Source organism: Panthera onca, chromosome E1 (assembly GCF_046562875.1).
Source record: "Panthera onca isolate mPanOnc1 chromosome E1, mPanOnc1 haplotype 2, whole genome shotgun sequence".
NCBI classification, from domain to species: Eukaryota; Metazoa; Chordata; class Mammalia; order Carnivora; family Felidae; genus Panthera; species Panthera onca.
Genome location: NC_138352.1, coordinates 13,007,326 through 13,022,093, shown reverse-complemented (window position 1 = coordinate 13,022,093; position 14,768 = coordinate 13,007,326). Strand labels below are relative to the sequence as shown.

The 14,768-nt window shown below is 60.9% G+C and overlaps 1 protein-coding gene across 10 annotated transcripts in view; it reads left to right on the top strand.

Annotated features, from left to right (window-relative positions):
* Positions 1-14,768, top strand: part of LOC132687246 (metalloproteinase inhibitor 2) — a 47,916-nt gene that overhangs the window by 22,447 nt on the left and 10,701 nt on the right. For 8 of the 10 annotated variants that reach the window (XM_078438059.2, XM_078438055.2, XM_078438058.2 and 5 more), the window contains one exon: positions 111-1,971. In XM_078438059.2, the coding sequence (XP_078294185.2) occupies positions 236-1,867 (1,632 nt within the window). In that variant the 5' untranslated portion in view covers positions 111-235 and the 3' untranslated portion in view covers positions 1,868-1,971. Of the gene's footprint in view, positions 1-110; positions 1,972-12,881; positions 12,983-14,768 lie in introns of those variants that run through there. The other 2 variants (XM_060645232.3, XM_060645233.3) reach the window with 1 other exon arrangement.

Here is a 14,768-nt window from a genome sequence, read left to right as displayed (position 1 = left end):
AGTTGGGAACAGAGCCTGGGCCCTGGCGGGCGGGTGTGGGCCAAAGTGATCCGGAGGGACATGTCGTGGGGCTCGTCCCGCATTCCGAGCTCCGTGTGCCTTGTCTCCAGGGGCTCGCTCTGCTCAGAGCGTTCCGGGCCGCCGCGTGCGTCTCCTGTCCTCGCGTGTCCTCGGCCCCTGGCGCCTTGGCCCCCACCACCCTCCCTCCGAAGCCGTGTCCGCGGAGGCCGCCGACATGAGAAGAAACACAGGCAGAACCGCTCAGCCGTGTTCCAGACCCAACCACGAAGCCCCGCTTTTGAGGCGGAAGCACAGATTGCCCCAAGCCCGCGAGAGAGGAGACCTCGCTCTGCAGAGAGGACGAGACCGCCAGCAGCCCCAGCGCCTGGCCGAGGGGCCGAAGTCAGGGTCCCCGAGCCCACGAGCGCGAGGCCCGGAGAGGCCGTGTTTAGCGCATCTGTTCGGTGTCGCGGGAGGACAGGCCAGGGAGCGCCCACCTGACTTGGAGGGGCCTGCCCAGCGAGGAGCGGCCCGGCTGCAGGGGGCCGGGGAGAACCACAGAGCAGAGAGGAGTCACCCAGAGGAGCCGGTGAGACCGCAGCCCCGGCGCACCGAGAGGAAGGCGGTGGGCACGGAGAAGCGGGGGGCTACCAAAGCCACGGGCCTGACCCGTCGCCCCCGCCGCGCCCCAGAGAAGAATAAGGGGAAGCGAGTGCCTTCGACAAAGACCGGCGGTGGCCGCCGTCCCGCTGACCCGCAGGTGAGCAGAGGGGTGAGCACAGAAAAGCTGTTGGCTGCCGTGGAGGGACCGGAAGGTCTGGAGAAAAGGGAGAGAGAAGGAGCCTGGGACGGCAGGAGGCAGCCGGGAGAGGAGGCGCGTTCGCCCGTCCAAGGCCTGGAAAACAACCGTCTGGATCAGGGTCCCCGGGGAAAAGCGAAAGACCTAGAGCAGCTGTGGCCGCTTGGCTCTCCCCTCAGAAGGGGAGCCACGTCACCGGTGTCCCTGCGCTGGCACGGTGACAGGAGCAGGTGGCAGAGGGAGCTGGAGTTTGCCTTCGAAGAGTTGTTTGACACCAACAGAAAGCTGAAGGAACACCTCATCTTGAACCTTGCACCCAGGCCCGGGGCGGATCACAACCCCGGCGGGGAGCACGGCCTCTCGGGGATGCAAGGCCACGGAGGCGAGACCCAAAGAGACCAGAAGACAGGAGGTGTGGAGACGGAAATGGATCCTGGCAGGGAGTCCATGCGACCCGCGGATGTGGACGCCCGCCAGACGGCGTCCCGAGACAGTTGGAGAAAGTTCCTGAGCGAGCTCGAGAACCAGAAGTATCACAGGTTGGCCAGGCTCACGTTTAGGAATGAGAGTAAGCCGTCGTTTCCCCAGGCAGGAGGGTCTGTCGGTGAAGAGACCCGGGTCCCGTGCTCCAGCTCTGGGCAGGCACCGGCCGGGCTCGACCCGCTGGCCGGGGGCCCCCGTCGCCCTGCCCCACGACACCTGCCAGACGGAGCTGGCTGCATGGCATTGCGGCCCAGGCGGAGGGCGGAGACGGGGCGGGGGCCGGGTCGGCAGACGGGACCCCAGGGGCTGAGCTGGGGAGCCCACCCCCAGACTGAGCTGGAGGAGCCCAGAGAACAGGGAAGGGCGTGCGTGGCTCTTCTGAAGTCCCCCTCCTCCCGAGACCCGGACGAGGAAGGGCCGTATGAAGGCGACGCCACTTCCCCCTGGCCCTCTGGCTTCGCGGACGATGACGGGCACAGTCAGATGATCCGTGACCTTCAGCAGCAAATTGAAGAACAAAACAAGTTGCACAAGCAGTTTCTCGAAGACGCCAGGAAACGCTTGCAGGAGTTCCAGAGGATGTGATAAGCGCGAGAGTTCCCCCCGCAATAAATACACCGTTGGTACCCAAGCCCGTGCCCTCTGTGTCTGCATCACCCGCTCAGGAGCCAGTAGGCACCCCGCTTCACAGCGGCCTCCCCGGCGCGACCGCGGCAGCCCCTGTGGGGCACAGTCCGCGGGCCTGGCCGCGGGTGGGGGCTGCCCGCTCGCGCCGCTCGCACAGCGGAGACTCAGGTGAATGAAGCATGTTTTGGCCGGACAGACACTGGACTTTCAGGGGAATCCAGGGTCAAGCAGGCACAGTTTCAGAAGTTTCAGTGTGGTGGTGCTTAGCCGTTGGCCGAGACCGAAACGGGGAGAATTCACTGAAACCTCTGAAGTCTTTTTCAGACCCACAAAACCAACATCGTTTAACAGGACCTCGCTTAGTATACGTTCTGGTAACTTTAACATCAGGAAGTGAGAGTGAGGCAGAGGAGAGGCAGGAAGAGAGGAAGGACAAGACAGAGGCCGAGGCAGGAAAGGGGAGTGGTCCCCAGCAACCGGGCCAGCCTGGCGACTCCGCCTGGGGCTGGCAGTGGCGGGGCACCTGGCCGGCTGGTCAGTGTCCCACCCCCCGCTGTACCCCTGACCCAGCAGCCCTGGAGACCTTGCCCTGGGTGGCGGGGGGCGGGGGGGTTCATCTGTCAGTTGCAGGTACTGAGGGGCTGGGACGGGGGTGGATAAACTTTTTCTGCAGAGAACAGGACAGTACATTTTTCGGGCTTTGCCAGCCAGCCGGTCGGTGGCAATTACCCACAAACACGGCCATAGGCAACTCACACTGGGATGGGCGTGGCCGGGTTCCGGTGAGACTTTATTTACAAAAATGGGGGGTGTGGGTGTGGATTGGGACCTCAAGCCATAGTTAGGTGACCCTGGACCGGCGTGTGAAGGACGTGCTTGCGTCCCCCCTCCCTCCCCAGGACCTCAGGTGCACGGAGTGGGATCACCCGTCTTCGGTCGTGATGCATTTGTATCACTGGCCCATGAATGGCCTTTTCCCTTTTAACGTGCATTTCCTAAGGGATGACGTCATGGACGGTTGTGAGCCCAAGGCTGGAATATTTGCTCAAAACTGGCTTCTGCCTGCGTGCTACTTCCGTTTCGTGGCTGCTGTGCCTTCTTAGCTACATGCCTGTGAACTTGGGGTTTGTCCCCCGTCCCTCATCCTGTGGGGTGCGCCCAGGGAGATGTGGGGTGACCCAGTCACATGAGAAAGCTGAACTGGGCTTCCCTGGAGAGCATCGGGCTCACAGAACCCCCAAATACGCCACCTGGATGGGGCAGTAACAGCACCCCACCGAGTTTTTTGGGTTGTTTTCAAATCTTCAGTATCTCGGGTGAGGAGGCTTCTGTTGCCGCGCGTTTTCGTCTCATTGAAAGCATCTCCTCGGACTCTGTTGTCGGTCTGGCTTTTCCGCTTTAGGTGGAGAAAAGGTGTGATCGTTTTGTCCCCTGGTTCTGGAATGTCATGGGTCAGGACTGCAAAGCCAACTCGACGATCTGATCTAAGCCCAGTACGGTTAAGAACGAAGCCCCGGGCCGGGAGGGGTGTTGGCTTTGAGTTGCCCAGGGTTGCACATTTCAAGATGAGGTACCTGGAGCTCCTGCCTGTTCCTGAAGCTTCTCCGTGGTCGGAGAGGGTGCTGTGAGATCCCCAGGTTTAAAGCCATGGCCACAACAGGACGCAAGCATTGAGTAACGAGGTCTTCTGACAGCTGGAAGCCCCGGTCTAATGAATGGACGAGCCTGCCTTTGAGAGGTTGATTTTTGTTTCTACTTTCAAAGGTAGTATTTGTGGCCCGTGTGTTTTAGGTGAGGAACTGCCCCTTCTCAGCTACACTTGAGCTAAAAGAAGATGTAGGAGATAGGCAGTGAGACACGGTGGAGGGTGGGTCGTCGCTGCCCGGACGGTCACGCCTACACTGTCCCCAGAGAGCGGGATGAGACACCCTGCCCTCTCCCACCTGTCCTGCAGGAGCTGGGGGCCAGTAGTGCAGAAAATAAGACTGCCCTCCAGCCCACCCCCGACTCCCTATGAAGATGTCAGGTGCCCAAAGAGCAGGCTGGGGGCCTGGCAGACCCTGTCTTTGCTCCCTGTTGATCTGACCCACCTGGACTGCGGTGCCAGAGGCCCTGGGACAGAGCCACCTGGAAGAGTGTGGGGCTCCTGGCAGGTTCCCGCGGAGCATGCCAAGAAGCAGTGAGGACTCCTGACTCCCGGATGACTCTGTGCCCCTTCGTTCTCCTGAAGCGTTTCTTGGGGCCTCCCTCTCCGAACACCGTATTTTCTAGAACTTTCCGTGGGTTTGATGCTCCCGCCCGCATATTTTGAGGCAGCCTCCCTGTTTCCATCTCCTCCCGCATTTACTAGAACGTTTACCATCTGGTCGCTTCCTGGCAGTCCCATCTGAGTCCTCGCCCCCAGACCACAGGGACTCAGTGAAGGCCCCCGTGGCCGGTCTGGCGTTGCCCAGGGGGGTTGGAGAAGGAGAGCCGCACGTGTGCGCGGCTGAGGTCCGCTGCCCGCGGGACAGGTGCAGACCTGCAGTGCCGGGACAAGAGACGGGAATGGCGGTTCACCCCGTGATGGCATGACCCCCCTCCTGCTCTTGCCGCACCGGCAGGCATCGTTGGCTTTGGCTGTGACCCTGCCTTCTGTGTGTGCTGCTCTGAGGGTCCTCATACTGTCCCTGCCCCCGCCCAGCCAGGGGCACGGTCGCGGGTGTATGATAATATCCAGAACCCCAGGAATGTAGAATAATGGGGAAAAGTAAGATTTTTTAAAACTTGGGGCCCCGGGGAACCCTCTCTGCCCTGCAGTAGTTCTTCAGACGAGCGGGAAACGTAATGTGGTAGGGAGTTGATGTGTTAGTGTGGCCTGCCTCTGCGGTTCCTGTGACGGTCCGGGCCACGTCCCAGGCATGCGGGAGATGGCTGTGAGGACCGGACAGACCCGCTGGGTCCTCTCCCACGTTGGAAGCTGGGAGCGCAGGCCCTGGGATCCCTGTCTCTGCCTGAGAAATGCCGTGGGCTGGGGGTCAGCATGCAGACCGCATGCCTCAGCCCTACGCGAGGCGGGGGAGGGGGGGGCGGGTGCTGCCGTGCCGATGGGCCTGAGCCCTGGGCCCAGCCCTCTGCCTTCACCCCTGAAAGTGGGGCAGCCCGGAGCAGAGCCTGGCCCGGGGTCCCGGCCTGCCAGGGGCAGTGTGAGGACGCCCCAGCCCCCAGCCCCTCCGTGCCCCTTCCTCAAACTGCAGATGGGGAGGGATTGCAGGGGGGTGGCCAGATGCTCCCTCCGCGCCTCCCTGGGCTCCCTCTGCCTCCTGCCCCGCCCCGTCCAGCGGCTGCCCCCCGCTGCGGGCTCCAGGCCTGGGGTTTGCGGGGCTGAGCTTGGCTGCTCCTCGGGGTCTTGGCGGAGAAAGTGCAAAGCAGCAGTCCCTTCCACAAAGCCGCACTGTTCTCAGCAAATCCTCCCAGGATCGGGATGCATTTTTTTCAAGTGATTCAGCAGCACGTGAATGGGAACGGCCTGAGCCCAAGGCTTCGGGAACCGTGACCAAGGCCTCTGGCATGAGATCCCCCTGGGCTCCCAAGGAGAAGGAAGGGTGGCGGGGCGCAACTCGGGGGCCTGCCAGAGTCCTGGGGGGGCGGGGGGAGGGCGGCCGAGCAGCGAGGGCCGAGGCTCTTCTCTACGCAGCTGATGAGCTCTTAGAGACGGCTCCCTCCTGCTCCCGAGGGGGCCGTGGAGGTGGGAGTGCTGGTCTCCATGGAGACAGGGCATCCAGTGGACAGCAGCTCAAGCGAATGTGCTAGAATCTCGAATGGCCCAGGGCTGGGCCCACACTGCTGGTTCCTGTGCTCTCTCGTGCACCCCGTCAACCCTCCCCGACACATCGGCCTCCATAGATGCATCTGCTCCTAAGGGGTCGTGAGCGCAGGCATCTCCAGCACCGGCCTGAGTCCCGCCGGCCAAGCCTTGCCCTCACCCTGGATAGGCACAGCCCTGCCCCAGAGCCGGGGATGTCAGCCACCACCCACCCCCCGCCCCAGGGTGAGGAGGCTTGCAGGGACCCGAAGGTGCCATCTGGTCTCCCAGCGCTGCCGCTCAGTGGAGGAAGCCCCTGGTTGCCTCCCGGCACCACGGGGAGGTCTTTAATTGTGAAATGATGCCTCTTCCCCCTTCTCAGTTCCCTAAAAGACTTGGCCTTGGAGGAAGTCTGCTGCACTGCCGACCGAGAGCGGCCGGGCACTGACAGCAGGGAAGGCAGAGCCAGGTGTTTGGGGAAAGCCCTCACCACCGTGTCCACCGAGGGGCACCTACAAAGCTGGGGGCTGGGCACACAGGGAGACCGGAGGGGCAGGTGGGGCCGGACGCTCCTGTGCGCTTCTGGGTGCTGAGCCAGCACTCGATGTCCTTGTGGCATCTCCCAGGCCGGCTGACCACACCCTGCTTCCTCGTGGTGCAGTTCTGGGGGGAGGGGCATGGCCTCAAGCCCCGGGGGGGTCTGAGCGGGCCTGCAGCCCACGCGAGCACGGTTCCCTTTCTGGGTCACTGTCTGCCCTGTCCCCCACCGTGCAGCTGGTGAGGTGCGCCCACCCTGCTCGCCATGCAGATGCAGTCCCGCTGGAGGGGTTCACACCCGTCTTTACTGTGCCCCCCCCACCCCAGCCACCGGAAGTGCTTTAGTCACATGCAAGCAGTTAGGGAATCCCACGGCAATTGGGGGCCCCGAAAACCTAGTAATTTTGTTACAGCTTTTGTAGGGCAACGCCACAGCTGTTACCACTGGGCTTAGATGCTGGACGGGGGGGGGGGGGGGGGGGGGCACCCGGGGGGGGCACCCCGGGGGGGGGCACCCCCTCCCTTTCCCAGCTCTGGCCTTGAAGGTGGAATGGAGGGGCCCCCTCCAGGGCGTGTCCCGGGGCCAGGCTACCCTCAGCCAGGCTTTAGACACGCTCATTACCTTCAAGGAGCTCCAGCCAGGTGGACCAGCCATCCGGTGTCACCCGTCCACCCCAGAGGGGTAAGAAAGTCTCGTCCTAAGCGGCAGCCGCAGGACGTAGTGGCAGGTGTCGGCGGGGCTTGGGTAGCTCTGCGGTTGGAGGGTGTAAATGTCTAGACGGCAGGGCCCCTGCAGCTGTCCCCGAGCCCCCAGCGGAGTGGAGCCCACCTGGAGTCAGTGGCAGCTGGGTTTCCCCTGAAGAGGTTGGCATGTAATTGTACGTGGAGACAAGGAAAGGGACCGGGTGACCCACGGAGGGCGTTTGCAGCTGCAGTGACCTCATTTCTGTGTGAGAAGTGGCCTTCCCCACACTCGCCCCTGCGGCCGCAGGCCATTGCCGCGGCCGTCAGACCCCGGCGCCCACAGCGGGTTTGGCTCGACTGCGTTCCGGCTGCTGCACAGGGCGGCCCCGCCCGCTCTTGGGGACACAGGACAGGAGGGTCCAGGGCACACGTCTGACAAATCTAGTCGAGACGCCATCTTTCCCTCCCCCTGGGCGCGTGGCCCCGGGAACATGCCCCTGACTGGAGGGACCACGGGCCTGGGAGCAGGGTGGAAGGGCAAAGCAGCTGTGTCCCTGCGGGCAGTGCTCTCCCTGGGAGACCCTCCCGGGTTCACGCTGGAGGCCACAGAGAGTAGGCTGGGCCGAGAGGGGACGTGGCCTGTGCTGACGCTGAGCCAGCCCTGCCGATCTGAGTCAGTGCACTGGTGAGGCTCAGATGATCCGGGGCTGGATTTTGACCTTGTATTTACAGGAGTATTTTTTCCGAACCCCGAGATTCCCACGTCTCTTCTGGGCAAATGCGTGGTTTTTCCATACGCCAGAAGCTCGGCCTCGCCCGGAACCAGGGCCTGGGGGCTTAGCGTGTGTTGAGTTTGTTGAGACGAGGCCTCGAGGGTCTAGAAGTCACGTTTTAACATCCACAGCTTGACCCGTGCTTTGGAATCGGAAGCCGGTGCCCAGGCAGAGCGGCCCCATTGGGAAGTGTCCTATTAGGATACATTCGTAAACGTAGCAGGTGAAATGCCTCCAGAGCGGCCAGGCCCATGGCAAGATAGTAAAGACAACCCAGTGAGAATAAAATACACAGGCTTGGCAAAGACAGCTCTCCTTCTGGGTCTGGCTCCCCCCACGGATTATGGGTACGGCTTGGTGTATCCTTCGTGGCCTCCCGGGAACGTCCACGGACACAGTAGGACTCAAAAGATGTTGGTGGGGTCCGGGGGGGATGATGTGAATCTCTGCCTGGGCTGGTCGAGTGAGCCACACCCCCTGGCCAGCCCAGGCCACGTTGCCGTGCGCTGAGGACACCCTAGTTTTCCCAGAAGCCCCCTGCTGCCCCTCCCCTGCCCCCCCTCCCCCCTCCCAGGACAGTCTGGCCTCCCTGGCTTTTCCCTGGGTGCTCGTCCTCTCTGAGTCTGAACACAGCCTGTGTTCTTGGGATCATCGTCTTTGCCCATGACTCTCCACCCGCCCAGCTCTTTTCCATCCCAAATCTGGCTGGGAGTGCGAGGGATCGGTTTTGCAGGCTGCTAGCCGGGGGAAGTGACATCATGTGGTGTCCGTGGCCCGAGGGGTGGGGGCAGGGGCTCTGCGGTTGCGTGTGCTTTGAATTAAGTCTACGGTTGTGCATTCCAGTAGCCAACATCTGGCGGTGAATTCATCAGCCAGTGTATCACCCTTGATCTCAAACCCAGATGTTGTGTTAACGGCAGAAAGGAAAGAAGAAAAAACAAAATCCCAGCAGCTTGGGGAGAGGCCATCATTTTTTAGCACAAAGCAGTTAGAACAAGGATCTTTATAAAGCCTCTTGTTCCCGCCGCTGCCTCTGGTTCCTACGGCGGAGGGCAGGCCAGCGGAGCGGAACCCCTCGCTGCTGGGGGGTGGGCAGGCCGTGGGCCGATCACCCACCCCAGGGCCGGACACTGGGCCCAGCAAACGTGTGTCCATGCCTGGATTTTAACTTCCTCTCAGATTCTTTTCTGCTTTTCCCCAGCCCTGGTCTTTCAGCGGCCTGGGACTGAGAGGGACCCGTCCTATGCTTAGAGTGGTCTCCATCCCAGAGCTCTGGAGATGCCCATCGCCTGGGGTGTGGGAGATGCCTTTCTGGAGAGTTCTCTGCCTCCTCTCTGTCCGCCGCGAGGGTGCGCGTTTCTGTTTTCCTGTCCATTGTCTGACTTCTTGCCTGGGTTGGATGCTCCTTGAAGGCCCTCCCACACCTCCCCCCTTTCTCCCGTGGGCAGCAGAAGGAGGCCCATGCTTTTAGGATTTCGCTTGAAATGCAACCCAACCCCAGACTCTTGAGTTTCTGGCCTCGTGCTGGGGGCAGAAGACTGAGGGTCCAAAGGTTGGCAGCCAGAGCTGGCTGGGGTCCACCTTGGTGCCCCTCCAGCCCTCCTGCCCTGTGGGGCCCCTCTGTCCTGTTTCCCCTCAGGTCTCCTGCCTCCACTTGCCTGTGGGATCCTCTGGCTCTGATAAATTTATTCGCTAAAGCTTTTCGCGTGCCCTTCCCCCACCTACAGTGCTGAGCCCAAGTAGCCCCTGCTGCCCGGAGCAGGTTGGCAGCTCTGGGGCTCGAGCCCGCGTGGACAGGTGTATGTGTCGCGCCTCTCCTTCACGTCAGGAGGGCGCTGACACTCCCAGAAGATCGCCAGAGAACTTCTCTTCATTCTCTTTGCTTCTCTTCATTCTCTTTCTTTCCTTCACCTTCTCTCTCGTCTTGCAAAGTGGAGAGAGGGGGTCCCCACGCAGAATTCAAAGACGCCGAAGCACCTGAGTTCTTGTGCTGCGTGGACGAGCCCCGTCCGAGCTCCTCCGGGCCCCTCCCCCCGCTTCCCTGCAAGCAGCTGGCAGCCCGGGAGCCACTTACCATTCTAGTCCGACCCCGCGAGTGGACCCCGGACCCTGGATGCAACCGGTGCCTTCTTTCCGATAATCTGAAACAGGGAAGTGTGGAGTCTGTCGCCCTAGGCCAAAGCGAGCATGTCAGGGAGCCGCGTCAGACCGGCCCCTGGGATTCGTGCTGACCGGGATGTGCGGTCTGGACCCGAGCGGCCAGCAGGTGTGGCTCTCCAGACCCGTCACCCGCAAGAGTGGGGACGTGCGTGCCGTTCTTCGCCACAGCGCTTTTGCTGTTCTGTCCGGAACTAGAGGTCCGTGGGGCCCCGGGCACCGTGTTTCCGAGCCCTCACCGCACCCGGAGGGAGTGCGGGTAGCGGCAGTGGCACCTCGGCTGCAGACGTGAGCGGCTGTGTCTCCGCGACATCAGGGAACTTCCCAGAGGCTGCGCGGAGGGGGAGGGGCTGACACAGAATCTAGCCCGGTGCTGCCCCTTTTGAATTAGGATTTGGACTGCCTGGGAGCCTTAGGGGTTTTTCTGGGAGAAAACTGCATGGAAGGCAGTGGAACCTTTTCACTGTCCGAGAGTAGCGTTTGCTTGTTTTCTGCCCGCCAGCGAGTGATGTTTCTTGAGCACCTATTTTGGGTTGAGCATTGTGTGGGGGTAGCGGGGCTTCTGGAAGGCAGTTCCAGAAAGCATGCAGAATTGGGTGTATTATAGTAAAATCCAGCAGCAATGCCCTTTCTAGAACCGTGGCTTCCCTTGGATGTTTCTGGTTCATTTGATATCATCAGCCGGTGACGGTGTCACGGGAGGAGACAGGGTTAATCTGGTACGTTTCCTGATTTGCATGAACACGTCTTAACGTGGCGTTGCAGTAGGGTATAGATTACACAGGTAGTATGAGGGACCACCGACAGACTTCACCTGGATCCCCAGATTTCCCAGGTACAGCTCATTTCCATCTGGCGAATACCTGGTGAGCACCAACTGCTCTGTGCCCAGAACATAGCGTCTGCCAAAAAAAAAAAAAAAAAAAAAAAAATGGGGCACCTGGGTGGCTCAGTCGGTTGAGCGTCCGACTTTGGCTCCGGTCATGATCTCACGGCTTGTGGGTTCGAGCCCCGCGTCGGGCTCTGTGCTGACAGTTCAGAGCCTGGAGCCGGCTTCGGATTCTGTGTCTCCCTCTCTCTCCGACCCTCCCCCGCTCATGCACACACGTGCACTCTCTCACTCTTTCTCAAAAATAGACATAAAAAAAAGAGAACGTAGCCTCTGCCTATCAGAAAGGCAGGTGTACAGGTGCTTGTGACAGGATGGATGAGAGTGTGGAATGTGCCAAATGCTATGGGAGGACAGGATTTCCCAGAACAAGACAGGAAAGGGCAGTTTTATCTGGGTCTTTAAGGATGAATAGAAGTTTTCCAGGCAGGGGAGGGGTAGATGGCATTCGGAGCAGAGGTGGGGATACCCCTGGGCAGGTTTGGGTTCAAGGGACTATTATGGGCTGGTGGAACAGCAGGATGGGAGCAGCTGGGGGTAACTGAACCAGGAGGTACCGGGTCGCAAAGGGTCTCCCGTTTTAGACGAGGGCAGTGGGCGGCTGAGGAGGACACTTGAGCCAGGAGGGATGCGTCTAGAAAAAGTCAGCTGATGCCAGGGCCAGGAGGAGCCATGGAAACAGGTTGACCTGTTGCCAAGGGCAGAGCCCTCGGTTCTGGGCGGCCCACTGGGTGGCATTTCCTAGATGTGGGTTTGCAGGTTGGGGCCTGGCTCAGCCCCGAAAACAGGAACCTGTGGCCTTGGCCGGTCATGACTCAGCTGCAACAGAAGACACATAAACGGGGCTTGGGCCTGGGTGGGGCGGGGGCGCTGGTCCCTGGTGCCAGGCTGGGATCCGGGGGATGGGCACAGACAGGGGGGTCCATGTGCCTGGGCCTCCGGGCTCCGTGGGGAAGACCACCCTGGCCAGGGAGTCCCGAGATCTGAGCTGCCCACCCGCGGGTGGAGAACAGAGGCGCCTTGGTGCCCGGTTCTGTCTGGTCCTTCTTTCTCTGTCTTGCTCACATCCCATTAATGGGTGACCCTGCACAGCTGAGTTGTGGAGGCCAAAGCATTTAAAGCTCTTAAAACAGGCCGTGCCACCAGCTGATAGGGGTCAAAATGGGGAAAGGGAGGGCTCTGCCCAAATGACACGGGAACTGCCCACCTCACCCTGTCGGGGCACGGGCTGGGGCCCGGGGTCTGCCTGCCTTGCTAGGAGGAGGCCGTGGGGGGGGCATGGCCCACGAGCAGCCTCGGGCTCTTGCAAACACTCCAGAACCTTCCCAGCCCTGCCTCTTCCCTCTCTTTCACCTTGTGTCCCAGTCTGGGGTCATTTTCCTTCTGTGGGGGCTCCTTCCGTGGCAGCGGCCCCGTATGTCGGCCGGGATGCCCCTGACTGCCTCCTCACCCGGTTCGATACCCTTTGGCGGGTAAAGCGCTCTGACCCTTCCTCTGTCGTGCTCCCTATAGAACCTGTGTCGTTATCACAGAGAGTCAGCCACAGGACATCTTTCAGGGGCACTTTTGGGACAGATTAGGCATAGCGGGATAGACTCTTCAGATCGAAGACCACCCCCCCACCCCGCCCACTCCTAAACACGACGAGGCCTCTTGGGGAGGCTGTTACTCCCCTGCCTTCAGCCTGGAAAAAAAAGCCTGTTTGCCAGTAGACTGCGGACGGAGGCTGGGTGGTAGGAGGCTCCCCGTCTTAGCTGCACGATGATGATTGCGGGCCGGTTAATTTGCTTATCTGCTTCCCCAGCCACATGCATACACAGTGGAGAGAATTTGCAAAAGCCCCAGAGCACTCAGGCATGACCTCAACAAAGCGCTTTGTCCCCATCGGTGCCTACCAGTAACCCCGCTGGTCGTGAGAGATCAGGTTTCTGCTTCTGGCTCCCGTGGACCGATTCTTGGGACCAGAAGGGGGCTCTTAGGGCTTTACCTCTTGACCCTCCCCGCCGAGCTTGTGAGGGGTCTGGTGCCATGCTAAGGGCTGGGGTCATCTTGCCCCCTGCCTCCCACCTCCCTGCTGCCCCTCGCCCCTGCTCGGAGCCAGGACGGCACAGGGGGGACTCTCCTCACCTCTGTATCTTTATTTTGCAGTGATTAGGGCCAAAGCGGTCAGCGTAAAGGAAGTAGACTCCGGGAACGACATCTACGGCAACCCCATCAAGCGGATTCAGTATGAGATCAAGCAGATAAAGGTAAGGGAGACTGTCACCAGGTTGCCCCACTGGGCAGAGCAGCGGGAAGGTTGGGAGCAAGGTTGGGCTCCCCCCCCCCCCCCAGAGGCGGGAAACCATGCGGAGGTGTCCCGGGGTCTCGGGGAATGCAGTGCGGCCCCCGTGGAGCAGACCCTAAGGGCTTCGAGCCACAAGTCGATCTGGTTTTCCTTATCCGTAAATGCCTGAAAAGTCGTGTGGACCTGCTGGGTTCCGTCGACTGGGTTACTTCAAAAATGTGTCGTCTTCCTTGTGATGGGTCGTAAATTCGGGGCAGGCCCTCAGCATTATCAGCAAGTGTGCCAGAGTTTCTATGGACCATTCCACGGGTGCCTGTCCTCGGCTGAGCTAGGGCGAGGTTCGAAGCCAGGAGACCTTGGTCGTTGCGTCTGGGAGGCCTCTTTCCCCCCACACTGTGCTGTGGGCTCTAGTCTTGCCTGGTGAGCTTTAAATTCTAAGAGGAAGGAAGGAGTCCTCTGGGCAGGTGTGGTGGGAGCCAGCTTCTTGCAAGGGAACGTGAAGGAAGGAATGGAGCCCGTAGCCCGGCCGGTGACGGAGAGGAACATCGGCCGGGTGGCAGAGGGGCGGACAGATGTGGGGGGTGGGGGGCAATGCGTTAGTTTCTTCAGAACGTGTGTTCGTGTTCAAGGGCAAGGAGCCCGTATTTGAGGGGAGACGGGGCAGAGGGCGGGGCTTGGAAAGACAGGACCAGCCCTGGAGGATTGTGATCGTTGGCAACAGTAGCTAAGTCGGTCTGCAGGAGAGAAGGAGATTCTAGGCTCTAGCTGGAGAAAGGGCTTTGTCAAGGTGGGAGTTGTAGCCGTGCATATTTAACTTCGTTACAAAAATGTTATTTTTAGCCGGAAACGTTATCAGAAGGTCAATGAAATGCTTATTCGCTGCATCTGTGGCAGTTAAGAGGGCGTGTGCTATGAGCGGGAGAGAGAGCGTCTCCGTTCTTGAGACCTCATTGAGGCATCGTGAAAAGGCCGGTGTCGACACCGAAGAACAATTCTTGCCCTTTGGTGATTAATAGAGCTTGTTGTCGTCACCATCGGCCTAACCTTTCCTGGCGTGGGTGGGACGAGCTGTCTCAAAGCCGGTTTACCATGACATTGAGATGACCCTATTCCATCGGGGTTTGCTTGTTGAAAGCCCCTCCTCCCCCCCCCAATCCTGTCCCCCAAAACCAACGCTGTTGACTCTGATTTAGGCCCAGCAAAATCCCGATGAGGTGCCCAAAGCCCGAGGGCGCCCCCTGGGCTCCGCCCCACAGCCGGGGTGGGGGACTGTCCTCAGTGCACACTCACGTCCCTACCGGTCACCACCCCTGGTGGGGCCACAGGAACCCCTGGCTGTGGTGGGTTCTGCCTGTGTCACCTCCTCCCGGGGAACAGCGCGCCCCTCCACGTGGGCTGCAGGCGCGTTCAGTAGGTCAGTCAGTAGATCCGCAGGTGAGGAGTCAAACCCCATTGGCCCCGGGGAGTCACATCCTCATTGCAAGGGGGCAGTCCCGCCCCGGGGCCCCATCAAGCAGCCAACGCTTGACCCAGATTCCTGGCAGTGCACAAGGGGGTGTCCCTCCACGACGGGTGAGAACCACCCGGAGATATACGGGCCTCTCCCCGGAGATGCTGAAATGACCTTGTCGGTGGTAGGGAGAGTCGGGCGTCTGAGACGGTTTCCTCCAGGTGACGGAGTCGTGCCCAGCGTGCTGATAGCTGCCACACTACGTGAGGAGTGTCTCCGGAGAATCAGTCTACAGCGG